The sequence below is a fragment of the Phodopus roborovskii genome, unplaced genomic scaffold, assembly GCF_943737965.1.
Source record: "Phodopus roborovskii unplaced genomic scaffold, PHOROB, whole genome shotgun sequence".
NCBI classification, from domain to species: domain Eukaryota; kingdom Metazoa; phylum Chordata; class Mammalia; order Rodentia; family Cricetidae; genus Phodopus; species Phodopus roborovskii.
The window spans coordinates 10,796,578-10,816,616 of record NW_026125506.1 but is presented as its reverse complement, the minus strand read 5'-3'; the positions used below and the strand labels follow the sequence as shown (position 1 = coordinate 10,816,616).

At 43.2% G+C, this 20,039-nt stretch overlaps 3 protein-coding genes across 5 annotated transcripts in view; 2 read left to right on the top strand and 1 right to left on the bottom strand.

The window, feature by feature from the left end:
- Positions 1–161: 161 nt before the first annotated feature.
- Positions 162–8,937, top strand: Fam216a (family with sequence similarity 216 member A). Its single transcript, XM_051176603.1, has 7 exons — positions 162–478; positions 1,787–1,845; positions 2,932–3,053; positions 5,380–5,509; positions 5,589–5,760; positions 6,700–6,782; positions 8,570–8,937. Exons 1-7 carry the CDS (start codon positions 414–416, stop codon positions 8,716–8,718), a joined length of 780 nt encoding a protein of 259 aa, XP_051032560.1. The 5' UTR covers positions 162–413; the 3' UTR covers positions 8,719–8,937.
- A 404-nt stretch (positions 8,938–9,341) lies between these two features.
- Positions 9,342–17,940, bottom strand: Vps29 (VPS29 retromer complex component). The gene is made up of 4 exons (XM_051176602.1): positions 17,795–17,940; positions 12,436–12,627; positions 10,363–10,598; positions 9,342–9,892 (listed from the first exon to the last, which is right to left on the bottom strand). Exons 1-4 carry the CDS (start codon positions 17,795–17,797, stop codon positions 9,775–9,777), a joined length of 549 nt encoding a protein of 182 aa, XP_051032559.1. The 5' UTR covers positions 17,798–17,940; the 3' UTR covers positions 9,342–9,774.
- Positions 17,790–20,039, top strand: part of Rad9b (RAD9 checkpoint clamp component B) — a 25,559-nt gene continuing 23,309 nt past the window's right edge. The window contains exons 1-2 of one of the 3 annotated variants that reach the window (XM_051176601.1): positions 17,790–17,927; positions 19,563–19,633. Coding sequence is in view for 1 of the 3 variants with exons in the window: in XM_051176599.1 (XP_051032556.1) it covers positions 18,061–18,118; positions 19,563–19,633 (129 nt within the window). In the remaining 2 variants the exon portion in view is untranslated. Of the gene's footprint in view, positions 17,928–17,999; positions 18,119–19,562; positions 19,634–20,039 lie in introns of those variants that run through there. The other 2 variants (XM_051176599.1, XM_051176600.1) reach the window with 2 other exon arrangements.

Genomic DNA, 20,039 nt, shown 5'->3' with positions numbered 1-20,039 from the left:
GACAGCGAATCGCAATAACGTTCAGATCCTTAAGGCCGATGCACTGGTTCTTGGGTTTGACTCATAGAGTGACAACCTAAGACTTGGACCCACTGAGGGTCTGGAATACTAAGGTGGAAGAGACATTTTGATTTAAGGGAGCGCGCGCGCGTGTACGTGTCAGTGTGTGTGTGTGTGTGTGTGTGTGTGTGTGTGTGTGTGTGTGTGTGTGTGTGGCCTTGCCCTGACGCGTCCCGGTCACCGAGAGATGCCAGGGCGTAGAAGCCTGGTCACCTGAGGCCTCCTCCTCCCCGGGTCTAGCTCCAGGGTCTCGGGTCGCCTTGGGCACTGTCCCGAAGCCGCTCGGGAAGGGTCGGAGGGTGGAGCCGGAGGCCGCGGCCTCACAGCGGGCGTGGTGCGCGCGTGCAGACGGGATGCCGAGCCGTTGTCCCGGAGTCGCAGAGCTGCCTGCGTTGGCCAGGATCGAAGGTGGCAACGGGTGAGGCCCAGGAACCCCTGCTGAAAAGGCACGAGAGAGAGAGACAGAGACAGAGAGACAGAGAGAGAGGAAGGGGCCCCAGTGAGGCCGGGACTCGACTACCGAGGGGAAGGGCTTGCGAGGTGGCCTCGGAGCAGGACAGCAGGACTGTCATCCGCTCGCGATTTCAGCGAACATAGCAGGGAGCCGAGGACTCAGTCCCCCACCCCAATCCCACAACCCGGCACTAAGCCAGTCCCTGCGACATTGGCCGCCTCTTTATTGGATGGGGCTATGGGCCACGAAGGCAGTTAGTTGATCATGACCTGCTTGGCGGATGGATAGGTTGGGTAGGTTTCTTGAGACACTCTCACGTAGCTCAGGCTGACCTTGAACTACTCTGTCCTCCTGTACCACTTCGGAGAGCTAAGTTGTCTGGTGTGAACTATCGCTCCTAACCTGGGCGGGTTTTATTTCCTGGATGGTGAGGACAGTAGACTTGATGTCATCCACGGCTAGAGGCCATGAATCCCTGTGGCACCCCTTGCTTCCTTCTTTTAAATCAAGACAGCAAAAACGATTGGGGGGATCCAGTAAGGTCCACAACCATGGCTCTTGCTAAATCGATGGTAAGGAAATGCATACTTATGTTTTATACACACACACACACACACACACAGTAATTTTATTGTACTACATATTTGGTGCTAAGACTTCTTAAAGATGTGATGTCAGGTTCTTTCCTGTTCTTGACAATGCTTGGAGGTGCGCTGGTTGAATGAACTCATTACTGAGAAACCGCAGGAAGCAATTGACTTTTTGAGAAAAGGAAAAAGAACTGATACAAGATTGGAAACATAACTGGTTAAACTTACTAGTTCCAGCCAGAATAATCACTCTTTTCAGTACTGAAATTATTAAAGGACAAGAAAGACATCCTGTGAATAGTACAAGGAGCCAAAGGACTCATTTGGTGTTGACATTAGAAGTTGATTAGGGAGCTATGAAAATGAGGCCAACTTTAAATCATTTCTAGCAAAGTACGAATGGGACTGGGGATATGGCTCAGTGGTAGAGCACTCGCTTAGCTTGTGTGAATCCTGGGTTCTATCCCCTAGAAACTCACTCTCATCTTAGTGTGGTGAAATCTGACAGCTTGCTGAGAGAAAGCTTATATTCATTCTTCTTGTTGCCAAATAGGGGAGCAAACGTTTTCAGCGGTGAAAACAGAGAAAGTGAAGAGTATGTAAGGTGCCTGTCATTGGACATCCAGTCTTCACTGGCCACCAAGCTGCCAGATTACCTATTCCTTGTGTTCTTTTCTAACAGGTCAGCTGGACATTTTTATCACGAGAATTCCAAAGGTACAGGTGAACATCATAAAGCAGGTAATGCATATAGATTACAGACTTGAGAGAAGCCAGCCTGTCTGTCACTAATTACACAACGGAATTTTAACAATAGGCTCAAAGGGCTGGCAAGTTGGACCACCTGTGTTCAGTTCCCCCAGAACCCGCTAGGTTCCGATTCTCTTGGGCTGTTCTGACTTCATCACCCTTCCCCCTCTCTCCCTGCCTCACACATACACAAATGTAAAACAGATGTTACCAGACTGAACATGGGGCTCTGTTCATGCTAGACAGCTACTAAGCTGTAGCCCTAAAAAATATCTCCAGTAAACTTGAAACTCTTTTTAAGAGTTTCAAAGATCAGTTTTTTCTGTTTTGTTAATCTATAATTTAAGTACCAATGAATTCTACAAGAACCATGTTCAGAATCAGCACTGTTGGAAAGCACAGGGCATATCCGTTGTGTACACATGGACTGAAGGGGAAAATCCTACATGAACAGCTTCAAAAACCAGACTCTTCCACAGAGAACACTTTGTGATGATGTTAAACATCAGCACCTGAAGACCTCCTACTAATGTTGTAGGGGAAGGGGAGGTAGGTTACTGGCCTTGTTACAGGGTATGTGTAGGGATGGCAGAGAACAACTCTGGAGTCAGTTCCCTCATTCCATTTTACATTCCAGGGATTGAACTCAGGGTGGTGCATTTCACTTTTGTTTGCATTAAACTGCTGAGTGATTCTGAGTATTTTGTTTGTTTGAGACAGACTTTTTCCATATAGATCTGGCTGTCCTAGAACTCACTCTGTAGACCAGGCTGGCCTAGAACTCAGAGATCTGCCTGTCTCTGCCTCCTGAGTGCTGGGGTTAAAGATGTGGGCCACCACTGTAAGGCTTCTGAGCATCTTTTAATGTGTTTATTGGCTATGTATTGATATCTTTGGAGACATGTCAATTCTAGATAATTGTGTGCGCTAAAAATAAAGGGCATATTATACATTCCCTCAAATTCTAACTATCTTATTTTAAATATTCCTACAACTGTTTCAGGATAATCATAAGTAGTCATAAATATATATTATTAATGATCTTTGCCTCAGAAAGTCACATGTCTTTGCCTACAGATAAAATCACAGAGGGACACAGAGTGTACTCACACTTTGCCAAGCTGCAGGAGTTATGGAAAATTACTCAAGTTCAAACAATTCATATCCCTAAGTCAATGACAGATGCGCCTTTTCTAAAGGTAAGACCAGAATTTAAAATAAAATTACTATAGTTGTCTGTGTGACGGTCAGAAGAAGACTTGTGGGAACCAGTACTCTCCTTTCACCTGGGGAGCAGGACTCGGGCTGTCGGGCTTGGCAGCATGCACTTTTCCCCGCTGAGCCATGTTGCCAGCCTCTGAAATGTTCCTGAGAGATGCTGTTAAACCCAGGGCCTCATGTATACTAAGAAAGTAATCTGCTACCAAGCTACAGATCCAGACTTGATCGAAGCTAAACTTCTTAGACAGAATTTAAGGCCCAGCAGACTACATGGTGTATCTAGTATACTATCAAGGAGTCTGAAGGCAGCCTTCTGCAGGGCAATGGTCATATAACCCCGTGGAGCCTGTGTGCCTCCATTTTCCTTGTTGCCCTTGCTTTTGGATACTGGCCAAAGCCTAAGCATGCTTTCCCTGGCACTCTAGGCTTTCTCCTTACTTCTCTGCCCTCCATACCGAACTTGAAAGAAATGAGTTTCTCTCCATCTCTCTCCTGGCAGCCGCCAGGATTTTTAGCTTACCTGGGCTATTGTATTTTCCCTGAAACTTAAAAAAAAAAAAAATTGCCAGGCATTGGTGGCGCACACCTTTAATCCCAGCAGTCAGAAGGCTGAGGTAGGCAAATCTCTGCCAGTTCAAGGCCAGCTTGGTCTACAGAGATAGTTCCATTACAGCTAGGGCTGTTACACAGAGAAACCCAATCTTGAAAAACAAAACAAACAGACAAAAATTTGTCCTAAAAAGAATGGGCATGGTAGCATAGGGATAAGTTATCCCAGCACTACGAAAGCAGAGGAGGGTAGAGTTGTCTGATTTGAAGCCAGCCTGGTCTGCATAGAAAGTCTGAAGCCAGCTAGGGCTACATAGTATAAAACCTTGTTTCAACAACAAATAAGATAAAAACAAAACCCACTCATCCCCAAAATAGTCAGCCAGTGAATATGCTGAATAGACTCATGTATAACTACAAGGATTATAGATTCCCCATCACAAGAGTTCTTTCCAGGCATATGGTACTTTAGAGCCAATCACAAGACGCTCCAGGGATAAAAACCCAAACTCAGAGAGATCACTCAAAGATTACAAAATTAGAAGCAAGCAGGTAAAGAAAACGGCAGTAAGGATTTTACAACTATTGATTTTTATTCTTAATTAAGGATCACACCTTGAGCGCTAAGTATGGTGGCATGTGCCTGTATTTCCAGCTACTGGGGAGGTTGAGACTGGAGGATGGCTTGAATTCAGGAGTTTGAGACAAGTGAGGGTAACAAGCAAATGGACTCTTAGGGGTGTGGTGGCTCTTGGCTGTAATTCTAGCACTTGGGAGGTACAGTCAGGAAGATTGGGAATTGGGGTCAGCCTTTGGCTACAGGAGATCTTGTCTCAACTACCAACCAACAAAATTTCACACAGCTGCTTTGAGTCTTATTTCTAGAGTAATGTAGATTGTGTAAATTTAAGCTAGGAAAACTTTTTGTAGACTAGTAAATTCCTCTGGCCAACATTCCTACTCTTCTTTGGATTAAGGATTAATGACTTATTTAATAATGTAAATAGTTGAGTCCTGTATTGGGGGTGGGGGAGACAGGGCTTCTCTGTGTAGCGTTGGCAGTCCCAGAACTCTTTTTAAATTCAGAGATCCTCCTGCCTCTGCCTCCTGAATGCTGGGATTAAAGGCACGTGCCGCCACCACTTGGTTGAGTCACATATCTTAAGGATGTAACTCTTTTAAAAAAGCAAGTACACTTAGTCAAAATTAGACTTGAAAAAAAAAAAAAAAAACCTTGGTATTTGGTATGGGACCCTGTCATCCAAGTCTTCAGGAGATGGAGGCATGAGAATCAGAAATTGAGGGTCATTCTCATTACATATCAAGGTCAGGGCTAGCCTGGGATGTATGAAACCGTTTCAAAAAAAAAAAAAAAAAAAAAAAAAAAGGATCTGAGGAGATGGCTGAGTGGTTAAGAAGTCATGTTGCTCTTACAGAGGACCAGAGTTCAGTTCCTAGCACCCACATCCAGACTCACAACCACCACCTCTAACTTCAGCTCTAGGGGGCTGGTCACCCTTTTCTGCATTCTGTGGTCCCCTGTGCATGTGCACGTACTCACCCAGAGACAGGTAATTTTTAAAACTTAGGTTGGAAACTAACTTACAGTGTGTCCCACAGAGGCAGCAGATTCTCTTCTGCTTCTGAAAAAGAATGTGTCTTTAGCTGGGAACAAGTAAACTGAGCTGCTTTCAGGCACCATCTTGTCCCTCTACACTCTAGCAGCAGTCAGTAGACCCCCATTCTGTCTTTCAGCATCCAGAACTCACCTCCGGTCAGAAGCGCTACCTGTACAGCATTGCTAAGATCTGTGACTCCGGCTACCTGAGGACCTTAATGAAGAGGCAATACATGCATGTGCTTCATCAAGGCTCACAAAAGCCAGGCAGGTGAACCCCTGCTTGGTTTCTTGTTTGTTCTTATGAGAAGTGAGAGGGGCTCCTAACAGGTGATTTGTGTGCCAGGTACCCTCACTCATCACAGGAGCCATATCAGCTCTCGGTACTCACAGAAACAGCATTCCCCCTGCACTACATGGCGGCACCATCTGGAGAGAGAGGAATCTTTGAGTGTTTCGGCTGCAACACCTGAAATGATCATCCATTCCCTGTGGCGACCACTGAGGCACAAGGAAGGGTCTGTTTCTTGAGTTTAAGAAGGAAAAAAATGTAACCAGCTCTGTCTGAAGGGGATCCTCTTGAGTGAGATTAAAGCTCCCATTTCCTGTATGTTCACTCTGCTAAACTCCGGTGAGGGAGCCCACTTCCTCTTCATTGAGATGTGTGGGATATGACCCTTCAGAGAGTTTGAGTTCCGGTGACCTGGCATACAGCCAAGGTATGCCTTAAACTCATGGAATCCCCTTGCTTCAGCTTCCCATATGCTAGAAGTACAGGTAGTACCACACCTAGCTCTATCAGTCTTTTTCACAATATAATTTGTGGATTTGCAAACATTTTTGATCAGGACAAGATGGTTCAGCAGGTAAAAGCATTTGCTATGCAAGCCCAACAACCTGTGTTTGATCCCTAGAAACCATGCTAGGGGAGGAAACGGTCCTAGAAGGTGCCCTCTGACCTCCACACATGTACCACAGCACACACACCCACATTCAAACACACCGTAAACATTAAGTAAAAAAAATTCCAGATCAGCTAGAGTCAGACTACTCTTCTCACTCAGTTTCCAAATGATGCAAGGCCTCCAGAAGCAGCACATGGGAGGCCTTCACGCCACGAGGAAGGACAGCAGCTGCTGTCAGCAGGTGTGGTCGCAAAAGTCTGCACTCTTGGTACTTGGAAGGATCAGGAGTGTAAGGGCATCTGAATGAATTTGAGGCAAGCCTGGGCTATTTGAGACTGGGTCTCAAAAAACAAATCCACAGCTTACAACACAACAGAAGCTTCCGTATCCACACTGTGATAACAGTGCTGCATTTAGGGTTAATAAGTCACAGGAGACTGGGGAATGACAGGCCTTTGGCAATGCAGAAGCTAGTAAAAAGAACCTCCTATTTTGAGATCCACAGCAGTGTTCACTTAGCTGCCTCCAACTGAATATTTCCCTTTGTCACAGGTTAAAAATTGGATATGCATCCAAAACAAGATGTAAGTCACTGAAGACGTTTAGAAGACAAGGCAGACTGCTCCTGCTACCAGGTAAATATGTGATTAAGCAGGTCCACACATAAACATGCAGTTAAAGGATTTTTGTTTTTGAAACAAGGTCTCATGTAGGCCAGGTGGACCTAGAACCCTGATCCTTCTGCCTCCACTTCCCAAGCACTAGAACTACAGGTGGGCAGGGTTACCATGCCTGCCTTGCACTTCTGAACACTTTAAAACATACTAGATACAATCATTTTAATTTTATCTTGATTAAAAATTTTAAGTGTGATGAGCTCTGTTATTTCAAGTAAAAACAAACCATAGTGGCACATGATATAAGTCCCAGCACCAAAGCAGGAAATCTCTGAATTTCAGGGCAGCCTGGTCTACATAAATTTGTCAGAGCTACACAGTAACACCCTATCTCAGAAACCAAAACAAACATGAAATGGTTTACGCTTGTATTTAAAAGAATTCACTATTTTCTGGGCAGTGTTGTTTTGTGCCTTTAATCCCAGCACTCAGGAGGCAGAGGCAGGCGGATCTCTTGAGTTCCAGGCCAGCCTGGTCTACAGAGCAAGTTCCAGGACAGCCAGAGCTACACAGAGAAACCCTGCCTTGAAAAACCAGGGAAAAGGAGAATGCACTACTCAAATGAGATTCAGGTTGTTCTTTTTTTTCTGTGACAGGTATATGCTCTTCACACAGACCTATGCCCTCAGACCTTCAGGGTTTGTCAGGGTTATTGTTGGTTTTCCATAGGCGCTCTCTCTCTCTCTCTCCCTTCTCTCTCTCTCTCTCTAGCACAGACACTAACCCTGAATTTGTGATCTTTCTAGCTCTGCCTCTCAAGTGCTGGGATTAAGCATGTGCCATTACACCCAAAGTATTTTTTTAGATGCCTGCTTAGCATGTGCAAAGCCCTATCCCAAGACATAAGGGAAAGGGCAGGGAGGCTAACTCTGTTCTAAAAGGCTAGGGAGAAAAAACATTGCCGAGGTCCTCAAGCCATGAGAAGGAACTAAAGGAATATGGAAAAACTGAAGACATAACTGACTACTTCAACTCCTAATTCACAACCAGAAGACTTTTAAAAACCAATGGGGCCAGGCGGTGGTGGCACATGCCTTTGATAGCAACACTCGGGAGGCAGAGGCAGGCAGATCTCTGAGTTTGAGACTAGCCCTGGTCTAGATTGAGTTCCAGGCAAGGCTCCAATTCAAAGCTACAGAGAAACCCTGTCTTAAAAAACAAAACAAAACAAAAACAATGGGAATACAGTGTTTACTAAGTATGTTATATAGTAGCTGCTACAATATAATGTTGTGTCTACAGTAAGAAGCAAGGGCAAGTAGGAGGGTAACCTAGTTGAAAACAGTAGGGAATTTGTCTTTGCTAAAAGCTTAATAAGCCAGGTCATTTTGAAGGTAATGCTTAGAGTTTTATTTCCAGCTATGTGTGTTGGCACACACCTTTAATCCCAGCACTTGTTGTGCAAAAGCAAGTGGATCTTTAGGAGTTAGATGCCAGTTTGGTCTGACATATCAAGTTTACAGGTTAGCCAGAGGTACAAAGACCCTGTCTCAAAAAAATAAGTAAATAAGGCTGGAGAGAAGGCTCAATGGTTAAGAGCATTGGTAGCTCTTCCAGAGGACCTGCAATTCCCAGCATCTGCCACTCCAGTTCAAGATCTCTTGCCCTCTTCTGCCCTCTGTGGGAACACACACACACACACACACACACACACACAGGTGTACATGCAGGCAAAATACCCATACAAATATAATTTTAAAAAAGTTACTTCCAATACATGCTACAAAGGCTTGTGTTCTCTTCAGTTTCTTTAGATGATTCTCAACCTTGCATGAATGAAGAAACAAAGGAGGAGGAGCTACTGAACGAGTGCATGCAGTCCATGTCCATTCAAGAGCCGCGCACATCTCAGGTCAACATGACAGTCTCCATACCAACCTCAGTTATCAGCTAACAGCCACATGCTGAGCCAGAGGTGCACAGGAAAGTTGTGAGCCATGTATGGATAGTGCTAGTCACCAGTATATCATTTGGGTTGTTGAGACATTTACAATAGCCTCCTTTATCCAATACGCTTCTGTGTACCAATGATACATGTGTAATGTATGCTTGTATCTAGCTAGGAACAATTAAAATTTTACTTGCCACATAAACCTGAATTGTTAAAAATTTATTTTATGTGCATCGGTGTTTTGCCTGCAGGTGTATCTGTGTGAAGGTGTAACTCCTGCAGTGTCAGACAGTGGTAAGCCACCATGTGGGTACCGGGAATTGAACCCAGGTCCTCTGGAAGAGCACTAGTGCTCTTAACCACTGAGTCATCTCATCTCTCCAGCCCTCTGATTTTGGAGAGGGGGAGTGTTGTGTTTTTTTGAGACAGGGTTTCTTTGTGTAACAGCCCTAGCTGTCCTGGAACTAGCTCTGTAGACCAGGCTGGCCTCTGAATGCAGGAATTAAAAGTGTGTGCACTGCCAGGCACGCCATACAACTCTTAAGAGATCTACCTGCCTCTGTCTCTTAAGTGCTGGGATTTCAAGTCTGTGGTTTTAAAATTAATCACAGGTTTTCAAGAAAGTCTAAATGGAAGGTAAGCATTTATTACCAGAGAAGAAAAAACATACATACAAATTCTGGATTCTTTCTCTTCATGCACTAATTTTGTAATGAAGTCCAAATACTCACTAGGAAGATATTTACAAGGATCAATTTTCTTATGTTTTTGGTTGTGAGCCTAGCCTTTAATGGCTGAGCCATTTCTCCAGCCCCAAGGATCAGTTTTTCTAACATGGCCCTGTACTGTATGATGGACTTCCTTTCATAGAAACAGTGTACTGCAAACTAAGTATATTCTTATAGTTTACAAGAAGCTTAGAGCAACTATGTATTAAACAGAGAAGACATTTTAGTGCAAAATATTATAAAAGTGATACAACTGTGTGCCTCTTAAGTGTTTAATTAATCGATCTGAACAAGGAAATGGAAAAAAAAAATGATCAAGACAAGCCTAGCTTTAAGATTTTTTATACTCAATTCGTTCTACTTTGACGTCATCTCCAATAAGCTGATAGACGTAAGTGACCACTGTAGAAGCCTGGATATCCATCAGCACAAATGACGGAATGATATTTCTGAAAGAGAAATAAAGTGTTAGTGTTTTGAACACTATAAATTCCAATTCAAGGTATTGAACTCAAGAGAAACACGACTGTTACCTGCATGTTGAAAAGAACAACAGTAGCTGTGTGGTGGTGGCGCACTCGAGAGGCAGAGGCAGAGGCACGTAGATCTCTGGATGCTTGAATCCAGCACAGTCTACATAAAGTGAGTTCCAGGGCAGACAAGGCTATATTAGACAGAGAAACCCTGTCTCAAAAAAGAACGAAAAGAATAATAGAGCTTGCTGACATAAAGATTTACCTGTTTTATTGTGTGTTATTTGAGACAGGGTTTCACTATATACATCAGGCTGAACTTGAACTCACAGAGATCTGCCTGCCTTTGCCTCCAGAGTGCTGGGATTAAAGGTGTGCACCACCACACAGACTCTTATTAAATGTTGTATTTCTCTTTATAAAATGTCACACATGCAATTACTTACGTTTCCAAGGCATTATACGCCCCAGTGGCAGAACCTGGGTTAATGTAGAATTTATTTTCATGCTCAAATGCTTCAAATTTGTGTGTGTGTCCTGAGATAAGAATGTCCACATCAAACTGCCTCTGCAGCAGGGCTAAGCTAGCCATGTCTCCCCATGGAATAACTTGATGTCCATGGATCAGACCAATCTTGAACTGCCCCACAGTCACAACCTTCTGTTCTGGATAATTCAGATTCTAATATAAAAAAGAGACATAAAGAAAATACACATTTCAAATAGAAAGAAACATATCAATTTGTTTAAATATTCAATTTCATATAGGTATCTTTAGATAGCACCCTACAACAAATACATTTATAAAATGTTTCTTCTCAGTCTGTAACACTGCAATGGTTTTTAAAACCCAATTCAGCCAATGTAAACTAGAAGGGGCCAAGCAACCCTTTATTGAGTTAATTTCTGTAGAATGTGGGTTCTCTAGGGCGAGCTATAAAGAATAATTATTCCTGGGCTGGTGAGGTGGCTCAGCAGGTAAAGGTGTTTGCCCCCAATCCTGAAGTCAATCTCTGGATCCCACACAGTGGAAAGAGGGAAATGACTTCATAAGCTGTTGTCCTTTGACCTTCACACAAGCACTACAACATACTGATGCATGCATGCACACACAAACGTTGCAATATAAAATTTAGAAAGAGTAATTATCCCCTAGACTTGTGATTTTCATAACTTAAGGCACATGACCTATAGGCTGGGATTTATTTAAATTACATCCCAGGCTTTATGGATGAGGAAATGAAGGCGCAAAGCTGAAATAGCTTGCCCAAGATTACACGCCAATAAGTGGTTGAGGTGAGATCCAAACCCTGGTTACATGACTCTAGAGCTTGTGTATTTAAGAAATGAATTAAACTGTCTTTAACACAAATAGAGAAGCCTTAATGTATTTCTAAATACACTGGACCTATATTCTAACTAACAAGTAGGCTGCTCTTTCCTATCTCCCTAGTGTTTTATCACCATGCCACCTTTACAGCTTACCCTAAATCTTTTTTAAGTCTGCTAAATATGAATACTGTATGCTCATCCTGTTTGATATAAAGGAACTCTGTGTTTTAATTTTTATTTTGTGTGTATGTGTGTCTGTACATATGTGGACAAAAGACAACTTGGAGTTAGTTCTTTCCTTCAACCATGTGAGTTCCTGGGGATCAAACCAGGTGTCATAAAGCTTGGTGGCAAGCATCTTTACCCAGAATGGCTCTAAACCCTTTGAAAGCACCAACCAAGTTAAATAACATTTGAGAAGCTTAAGATTCCTAGGAGCACAAATAATTTCTTCATTTTAGAATCATGTTTATTGTGAATTATTCAATTCCAACATATTTATTGAGGGTCAGAAGAAAAGTAACTTTCAAGAATCACATTATCTAATAACTAATGGGCAAAGCAGAAATTTAAGAACTCTTTTATTTTTGTTTTGTTGAGACAGGATTTCACTGTGTGGCCCTCAATGTCCTGGAACTTACTCTGCAGACCAGGCTGGCCTGGACTCACAGAGATCCTTCTGCCTCTGCCTCCCAAGTGATGGGATTAAAGCCATGCACCACTGCCACCTGGCATAAGAACTCTTAATTTTATTCCACCTCCAAACAGGTCTTGTTTTATATACCCAGTTGGCCAGGAATTCATTTTGTATCTTCAGGCTATGCATAAAAGGTATGTAGGAATGAAGCAAAAATAAATTTGCTGTTTAGACCTGGCTCTTATACCTAATATCATATTACATATGTACAAGTGTCCCTAAATCTGAGAATGCCTAAATCCATACTGGCTATAAACTAATGGACACTTCACTTGTAATTTTATACTTTGGTGACAAATAATAGTGATGTTGAAGATTGAACCCAGGCATTGTATATGCTTAGATAAGTGTTCTACCACCAAACTTATCTAGGCCTGAGGGTAACTTTGGGGGTTAGGGGGAGACAACGGTGGAAAAATTCATCTAAAGGATAAAGTTTATGCAAAGCAGCAAAAATGGGACACAGACGAGAGAGAAAGAAAAACAGCACCTCATCGAAGTCTCCTCTTACGATGTGGACGTCGCCAGCCAGAGTCTTGAGATAGTCATAACTCTCCTTGGTGCAAAGATTTCCAGTGCAGAGAATGTGCTGGATTTTTCCTGGCACCAGGAGTTTTTTGAATTTAGCCGGCAGGCTGTTGCACCGGTGTGGAATGTGCAGATCTCCTAACACCAACACCAACTTCAGGTGTCAAAGTGAAACAAACACTGCATTAGACATGATGGCAAACAACATGATTCTCCCATGATTACCCCTTTAAACTCTCAGACATTCCAAGAACCCAACAGAGCAGAGCAGAAGTTACTAACATAGTTCCTATCTTGGGTCAACAAACACATTCTACACTAATCTTATCTTGAATAAAAAATAGAATAAATCAAGTTTTCTAAAACAATTCAGTAGCCAGGTGTAAGAGCACACACCTGAAATCCCAGGAATAGGTGAACAGAGGCAAGAGACCACTGCAAGTTCAAGGCCTGCCTAATCTACATAGTGAGTTCTAAGTCAGCCACAGCCACACAGAGATACTGTCTCAGAAAAAGTAAAATAGACTGATTTAGAAACCCATAAATGACACTAAGTAGAATGAAAACTGCAAACTGAACAACAAACTGCTATAATCTATAGCATTTGATGACACAGTGATCCTTCCTGAAACACTAATAAAAACAATGTCAATGCAAATTATCAGACATGAAATGACATGGCCAGAGAGATGCCTTAGATGCTAAAGAACACTGGTTGCTTTTGCTGAGGTCCCAGATTCAATTCCCAGCACCCACAAGGCAGCTCAGAATTCCAGTTCTAGTGGATCTGATGCCCTCATCTGAGCTTTACAGGTACTGCACTGGCTAGTGTGATTAGCTATGTGACATGAAGACAAAAGGTTTTGTTGTTGTTGTTTGTTTGTGTCATTGACTATGGCTGAGCAGTGGTAGCACATGTCTTTAATCCTAACAATCAGGAGGCAGAGGCAGTTTGAGGACAACCTGGTCTACACAAAGTGATACAATGAGACCTTCCCTCAAAAAGGAGAAAGAGGAAAGGAGGGAGTGAGAAGGGGAGGAGAGGAGGGAGGGAAGGGGAAGAGACAGGAGAGAGAGAGAGATGGAGAGTGAGAGCAAGAGACAGAGGGAGAGACAGAGAGAGAATATATAGGGTACAGTGGTTTGTGTTTGTAAATCCATTCAAGGGACTGAGATAGGAGGATTGCTAGTTCCAAGCCAACCTGGGCTACACAGCAAGCAAGTTCCAGTTCTAGGCCTGGCAATGTGGCAGAATGAAACTATCTCACTCACACACACACACACACACACACACACACGTACCTAAATATAAAAATAAATTAATAGGGGAAAAGTTAATTTTATAATGCATGCTAAGAACTCTTTGGAGAACATTAGTCCAAACTAACTGATATTGTTACTTAAAATTCTTAGCAGTATGTTGCAGGGAACAAAGGCCTATGTTTTAGTCTCAATAGATGAACCTGTGCACACATGAGCTCCTTATTTATAAGTTTTGCTATTTTCACTCGAAACCACCACTGTCATATTTACATTATCTGGATAAAAATACTTCTTCCGCCCCCTTAGTATAGTTTGTAAACTTAAAAAAATAACACTTTCACAACGATTTATGTGCATTAGAGAAGTAAAACAAAAAGCCAGATAATTTGAGTGAGGAGTTTAGCATGGGGTAGTTTAGTGTTGCCACAAAAAGTCTCAGATGGACTGGAGAGATAGCTCAGAGGTTGCTCTCCCAGAGGTCCTGAGTTCAATTCCCAGCAACCACATGGTGGCTCACAACCATCTATAATAAGATCCGGTGCCCTCTTCTGGTGTGCAGACAGAACACTGTATACATAATAAGTAAATCTAAAAATAAAAAAAGTTTCAGATGACAAAAATAAAATCTGCTCTTAAATACCAAAGAATTAAAAAGCCAAAGCCAACCCTAAAACAGGGATGATGGGGCACTCCTTTAATCCCAGCACCAAGGAGGAAGAAGCAGGCAGATCACTGTAAATTCAGGGCAGCCTGGTCTACATAGGCCAGCAAGTTCCAGACCAGCTAAAGCTACACAGTGAAATCCTGTCCAAAAAAGGTGTGTGTGTGTGTGGGGGGGGGGGGAACAGTCCTATGAAATTTTAAATTTAAAAAAATTTCAAGATTGAACAAAATAAACTGTAGGAATATTGTTTAAAAGTTCATTTAAAGATAACACATGCCCCTTTGAGAACAAAAGAGAGATTTTTCCATGTTGATTAGTATAAGCACACCTTACAGGATTTTTCTTGTACAGTTCCATTCATCAATGCATACACTCTGCTTTTCAAGACATGGCTATCACTGAACAGTATCAAAGACAGCATTACATGTTTAACATGATAAAACAAATACTTTTGCCACCATAATGTTAAAATTAATTTAAAATAGTTAATTTGTCAGCTGGAGAATGGTTCAGTGCTTAAGAGCACTAACTGCCCTTCCAGAGGACCCAGGTTTGATTTCCAGCACATGGTGGCTCTTAACTGTCTGTAACTCCAGTTCCAAGGGATCTGACACCTCTTCTGGCAGTACCAGGCACACAGGTGGTGAACAGACAGACATGCAGACAAAACACATCCACATAAAATAACTAAATTTTTTTTAAAAAATTAATTAAAATTGAAAACCAATCAAAAACGAAAATGTGTGAAATGATTATTAGAACAAGCTAGATTCATCTGGCAACAAAAATGATTGTAAAGAAAAGAAACTGTTATCAGGACACAGAGTAGCTGAAGAATGGGTGGTCACAAAATGAGCACTTTGGGGGAAACCTGTGAAAGCTAAATCCACTACAAAATATCCACCTTAATTAGTAGACAAGTACCTTGACACAGAACAATCTTCATTTTAGAGGGGATCCCTTCAGATTTGGATTGATGAAGAGAGCTACTGTGGGATGCTGAAAAACATTTTCTATATTAAAAGAAAGAATTCTCAACTCCTGAGAGGGTGGTATGTCTAAAATAGGCTGAAAATCGCTGGGACTAAAAATGAACTGTTCAGTCATAATGTATCAGGAAGAACATTAGTGAGACTTAGTACTGTATCAAGACTGAGGACACCAATTCTATGAGGTGCCATCAATATCCTTGACTATTAGTATGTGAGAACTGTCAGTGGATAAGTGGCCACACAGGAGCTACCAAGAATTCTATGGTTTTCTGCTCATGACCAAGTTATAAGAAATGCATGACACAGGTCACAAGTGCCCCTGCCTAAACTCATGATGACAAATCAGGTTAGACAAACAGGAGAAGCAGCAAAGAATCTGGAAACAGTCTTGTTACATTCATAAAATGAACAACCCAAAGGCAGCATGGGGATGGGGTCACTTCCTACTTGAAAGATCAGTTATGAGCCACCCAACCACCATTGTTAGTAGGAGCAGAGAAAAGAAACTTACTCTGTGCCCAGCCTTAGTGGAATGAAGAAGTTGATTGCAGACAAGGGAATGAAAAACAAAAAACAAAAAAAAACAAAAACAAAAAGGGTGAAACATGACCAATGTTAAAAGAAAGCAACAAAAGTTAAAAGAAAAAAACATATCAAATATGCAAAATTTGTTAATGATTTCTGAATGTTATGAAAGGAAATGTTAAAAATCAGCTGTGCTGAAAATAATTCCAAAAACCACTCACTTTACTTTTAGACACAGAACAAACACCCCCACACAGCAAATTCGCCTTGCCAATGTCATTCTACATTTTCTCATCTTGCTTTCTTTCATTCTCATTCGGTTTACTCTTTGTAAGATTAGATATTTATAATTTGAAGAATTCATCAGGAAAAGGTTAAAGCTATCCTTTTCTGGTTCCTGGGGTCTTACCATCTCTGGAGTATACTGGTTTTCTTTTTCTTTTTCTTTTCTTTCTTTCTTTTTTTTTTTTCTTTTTTTTTTTTTTTTTTTAATGTTTGAAGTCCTAGTAGTGAAAAACCATGCTCCAAGGGAAGTTATTATTTGCTATAGATGACATTACTAACAGGAGTACATAATTAAATGGTGAAAATGTCAAGGAAAGATTAAGACAATTAAAAACCAACACATGCTGGGTGTGGTGGCACACTCCTTTGGGGCCAGCACTCAGGAGACAGAGGCAGGCAGATCTCTGAATTCCAGGTCAGCTAGGGCCACATCGTAATAGCCTGACTTAGGCGTCAAGAGGTGGCTCAGTCGTTAAAAGCACTTGCTTATTTTGCAAAGGACCCGGATTTGGTTCCCACTACCCACATGGCATCTCATATTTGCCTATAATTCCAGTTCCAGGGACCCAAGCCCTCTGGATTCCAGTGGTACCTGTACTCTTGTGATGTACACAAATCATTCAGATACGCGCGCGCGCACACGCGCGCGCACACACACACACACACACAAACACTGAAAAAAATAATTTTTAAAAGAAACGTGATGGATAGCAGGGCAACGACCCTTATACAAAAGTGTTCACTTCTCGAAACGACTTCAGAAACATGGATGATGGGAGCTACTTCTTCTTCCCTGAAAGTGTCTCCAAGTTACCATAAATTAACTAGTCTACTTTAAACTGTGGTCTGTGTAGAAGCAAAAATCCGGTGAATTTAAGCACACATCTTTGGAACGCTTATAAACCACCTTTTCAAAGGCCGTTTGAACAAGAATTATCTCTGCAAAAACGCAACGCGTGCACATCAGAGAGGTGCCTTCACTTTAACCTTCATCAGCACCATCAGCAAAGCTCACCAGAAACCCTCTACAAACTTTGGAGAGCAAAGGGTGCCTTAAAAAGTCTGATTACAGGGACGCGTCTGCTCCCCAGATTCCATACAGTAAAAACGGTCGTAGGGGCGGCAATCTAGCGAGGGTGGGGGCAAAGGCCTGATAAAGACTAGGGAAGCTAAAGCTCTCAGACTTCAAACGATCCCCACAAGTTCGCTCTCAGGGGTCGCAGCAGTCACGGGAGACAAGCAGTCCCTTTCCGGGTCCTGGCCCGGAGCGGCCAGGGCAGCGGCTACTTCTCTCTGGGCACCGAGGCCGGCTGTCCCCGGCAAGCCCCGAGGCCTCCCCCGGCCGCAGGGAGTCGATCTCGTGACAGGACGAGAGGCCAGGCCGGGTCCACCTCGCACGCCCTCTGGCCGCTGGGGCGAGGGGCGACGCCAGGCCGGGCCGCACCCTCGGCCAGCCGCGATCCTCCCGTCCCTCCTCCGCGGCCTTCCCAGGCTCACGCCTCACCCGCGCCCGCCCAGCCTCCCGGATCCTCCTCGTCCCCGACGCCGCGGCATCCTGGCCCGACCCGGGTCGCCGCCGCCGCGGTGCTCACCATCCTGTCACCGGGCTTGGTTCAGTCACCACGAACGCCGCCGCCCTCTTCCTCGGACTCCTTGGTGGACCCGCCCACTTCTTCCGCCACCAATAAGACGCAGGGTTTGGGAGAGACTGTCCTACGGGGCCCCGTAAGGGTCTTTCGCCGTCAGAAAGCGAAACCGTGCTGCGCGGAAGTCAGAGTAGGTGGGGCAAGTAGAGGCTGAGATCGCGGAGAGTGCGGGTAACATCCGGGTGCCTGTGGGGGGCGCACTTCCGCCCGCCATGCCTGGATTCCCGGTAGCCATGCTGAAGTGCGGGATGACGGGCGGTCAGGTGAAAGGTGGAGCGGCCGTTTTGCTTTGCTACTTCGGAAAGGGAGAGCCTGACGCTGTGAAGTGTCTCCTTGATCTTCTTTCGCTCCTGCTGCCGTGCTTTGCCAGGACTGAGGACGCAAAGCCTGGCCACAGCGCCCCTCACGAGCGCCCTGCTGGGCTTCGAATGCCTTGACAGTCCCTTCTCTTTAGTTGTACCTAGTAATTTGGTGACCATGAAATGAATTGTAGCATTGGGCTCGATTTGATGAGGGCTAATGTGAGGAGAAGTTGAGAAGAAAATAACATTTGACCAGCAAAAGTATTTTTGAGCCCAGAGAAAGCCTATCTTTGAGATTCTCCTGGAGATTTTTTTTTAATGTAAAGTCTAGAACAAGCTATTGTGTCACCTTGAAGCTCAGTTTCCTATTTGAAAATGAGACTAACATTAACACCTTCGTTGATGGAGTTTGTTATACACAGGAAATATAAATATGTGAATTGAGCTCAGTAATTAGGACGATGTGGGGAACTATATTGTACACAGCCTTATGAAAGGGAATGACAGGGCTGGGGACAGCCAGCTCGCCAGGCATGTACAAGGCCATGGGTTACATCCCCCTGAAGAGGGTGGGAGAACCCAAAAAGAAAGTGAATAAAAGCTTTAGCAGGGGAATTGGCTTGCAGGGGAAATAATTCTGTTAGATTTTATATCATTGCAGATTTATTGAATTCTTACTATGTATATAAAGGGAATATACAGTATTCCTTATGGTAAATTAGACTATAGAATGCTGTGTGGATCAGCTGAGTAACTGTGTATCCTGAGCTTTGTCCCACCCTAAACCTAAAAGTCAAATGTAATCAATGGGAAATTGTCGAGACATATTCAGGAAAGAGGGATTTCAAATCACTTTTTCCCAGCTCCTTGGCAACATATATGTTTGACCACTTTGTGGTGAATTCCTCTCACAGTGAAGCACCTTGCTAGGCCTTGACACAGCAGCAAAGCTGACGTCAGTATGATCTAACCTAAACATTTTGCAGGCCAAAATGATGAATGTTGTTATAATCAATATAAGCCCACAAATCAAATTGGTGGGAACCAGTTACTTTCTGGCCTTTTGCCCAAGATCAAGCTTAGAATGAATGATAGAGCCAGGCTGAAGTGGGTGGTACAGAATAGTCCTTGAAGTTTGGGTAGAATGGTTGCCAGCAATTTTTAGATAACTACTGCTTTGTTTGAGTTGTCTTCTCTGCAATATTTCCATCTGTCCCTATTTCCACAGGGCAGTAACAAAGAGCTCAACTGGAGAGTCAAATGAAGAATTTGACTGGTGTGATTAAGTTGTTCAGTTGATCTTCCTGTCTTTCCTAGGTTTTGTTTTTGAGTCCTATGCATGTGGAAGTAGTCCTGTGGTTTATTTTTACTGCTAGAAAGAATATAAACAGCACCTTTCTTTTCCTCTGTAGTATTTGGGAAAGCAATACAGACTCTATCACGAGTGAGTGATGACCTGTGGCTAGACCCATCTGAGAAAGGTGTAAGTAAGTCCAGTTAAAAAGCCAGGCATGATGGCACAGGCCTATAATCCCAGCACCAGGGAGGCAGAGCTCAGCCAGCCACATAGTCTGAAACCAATTTGCACTATGTGAACCTGTCTTAAAAGTGTTAAGTGATTGATCATATGGTAAAGGAAGAGATTTTTAAAAGAGCCAAATCCAAGGGCAGAGGTTGGGGGCATAATCCCAAGCACTTAAAAATTCAGAACCTGACAGTTGTAGGCACTAATTCCCAGGATGGCTGAACTGAGTGCTAGCTCCTCCCCTTGGACAAAGTATGACATGGTCAGTCATTCAGGGCTCTCTTCTATCACTTTTCCAACCTTTCATGCATTACCATTATGGTCACTATAGACATTTACAGTTTTACAGCTTCAGAGTTTAGGA

Excerpts from the sequence above, each read along its gene's own strand:
- Fam216a (XM_051176603.1), top strand. The coding sequence starts at position 414 with ATGCCGAGCCGTTGTCCCGGAGTCGCAGAGCTGCCTGCGTTGGCCAGG. Across the intron at positions 3,054-5,379 it reads CAGATGCGCCTTTTCTAAAG|CATCCAGAACTCACCTCCGG; the intron begins GTAAGACCAGAA and ends TCTGTCTTTCAG. Across the intron at positions 6,783-8,569 it reads CAGACTGCTCCTGCTACCAG|TTTCTTTAGATGATTCTCAA; the intron begins GTAAATATGTGA and ends TGTTCTCTTCAG.
- Vps29 (XM_051176602.1), bottom strand. Across the intron at positions 10,599-12,435 it reads TAAGAGGAGACTTCGATGAG|AATCTGAATTATCCAGAACA; the intron begins GTGCTGTTTTTC and ends TTTTTATATTAG. Across the intron at positions 9,893-10,362 it reads GCGTATAATGCCTTGGAAAC|AAATATCATTCCGTCATTTG; the intron begins GTAAGTAATTGC and ends TTTCTCTTTCAG.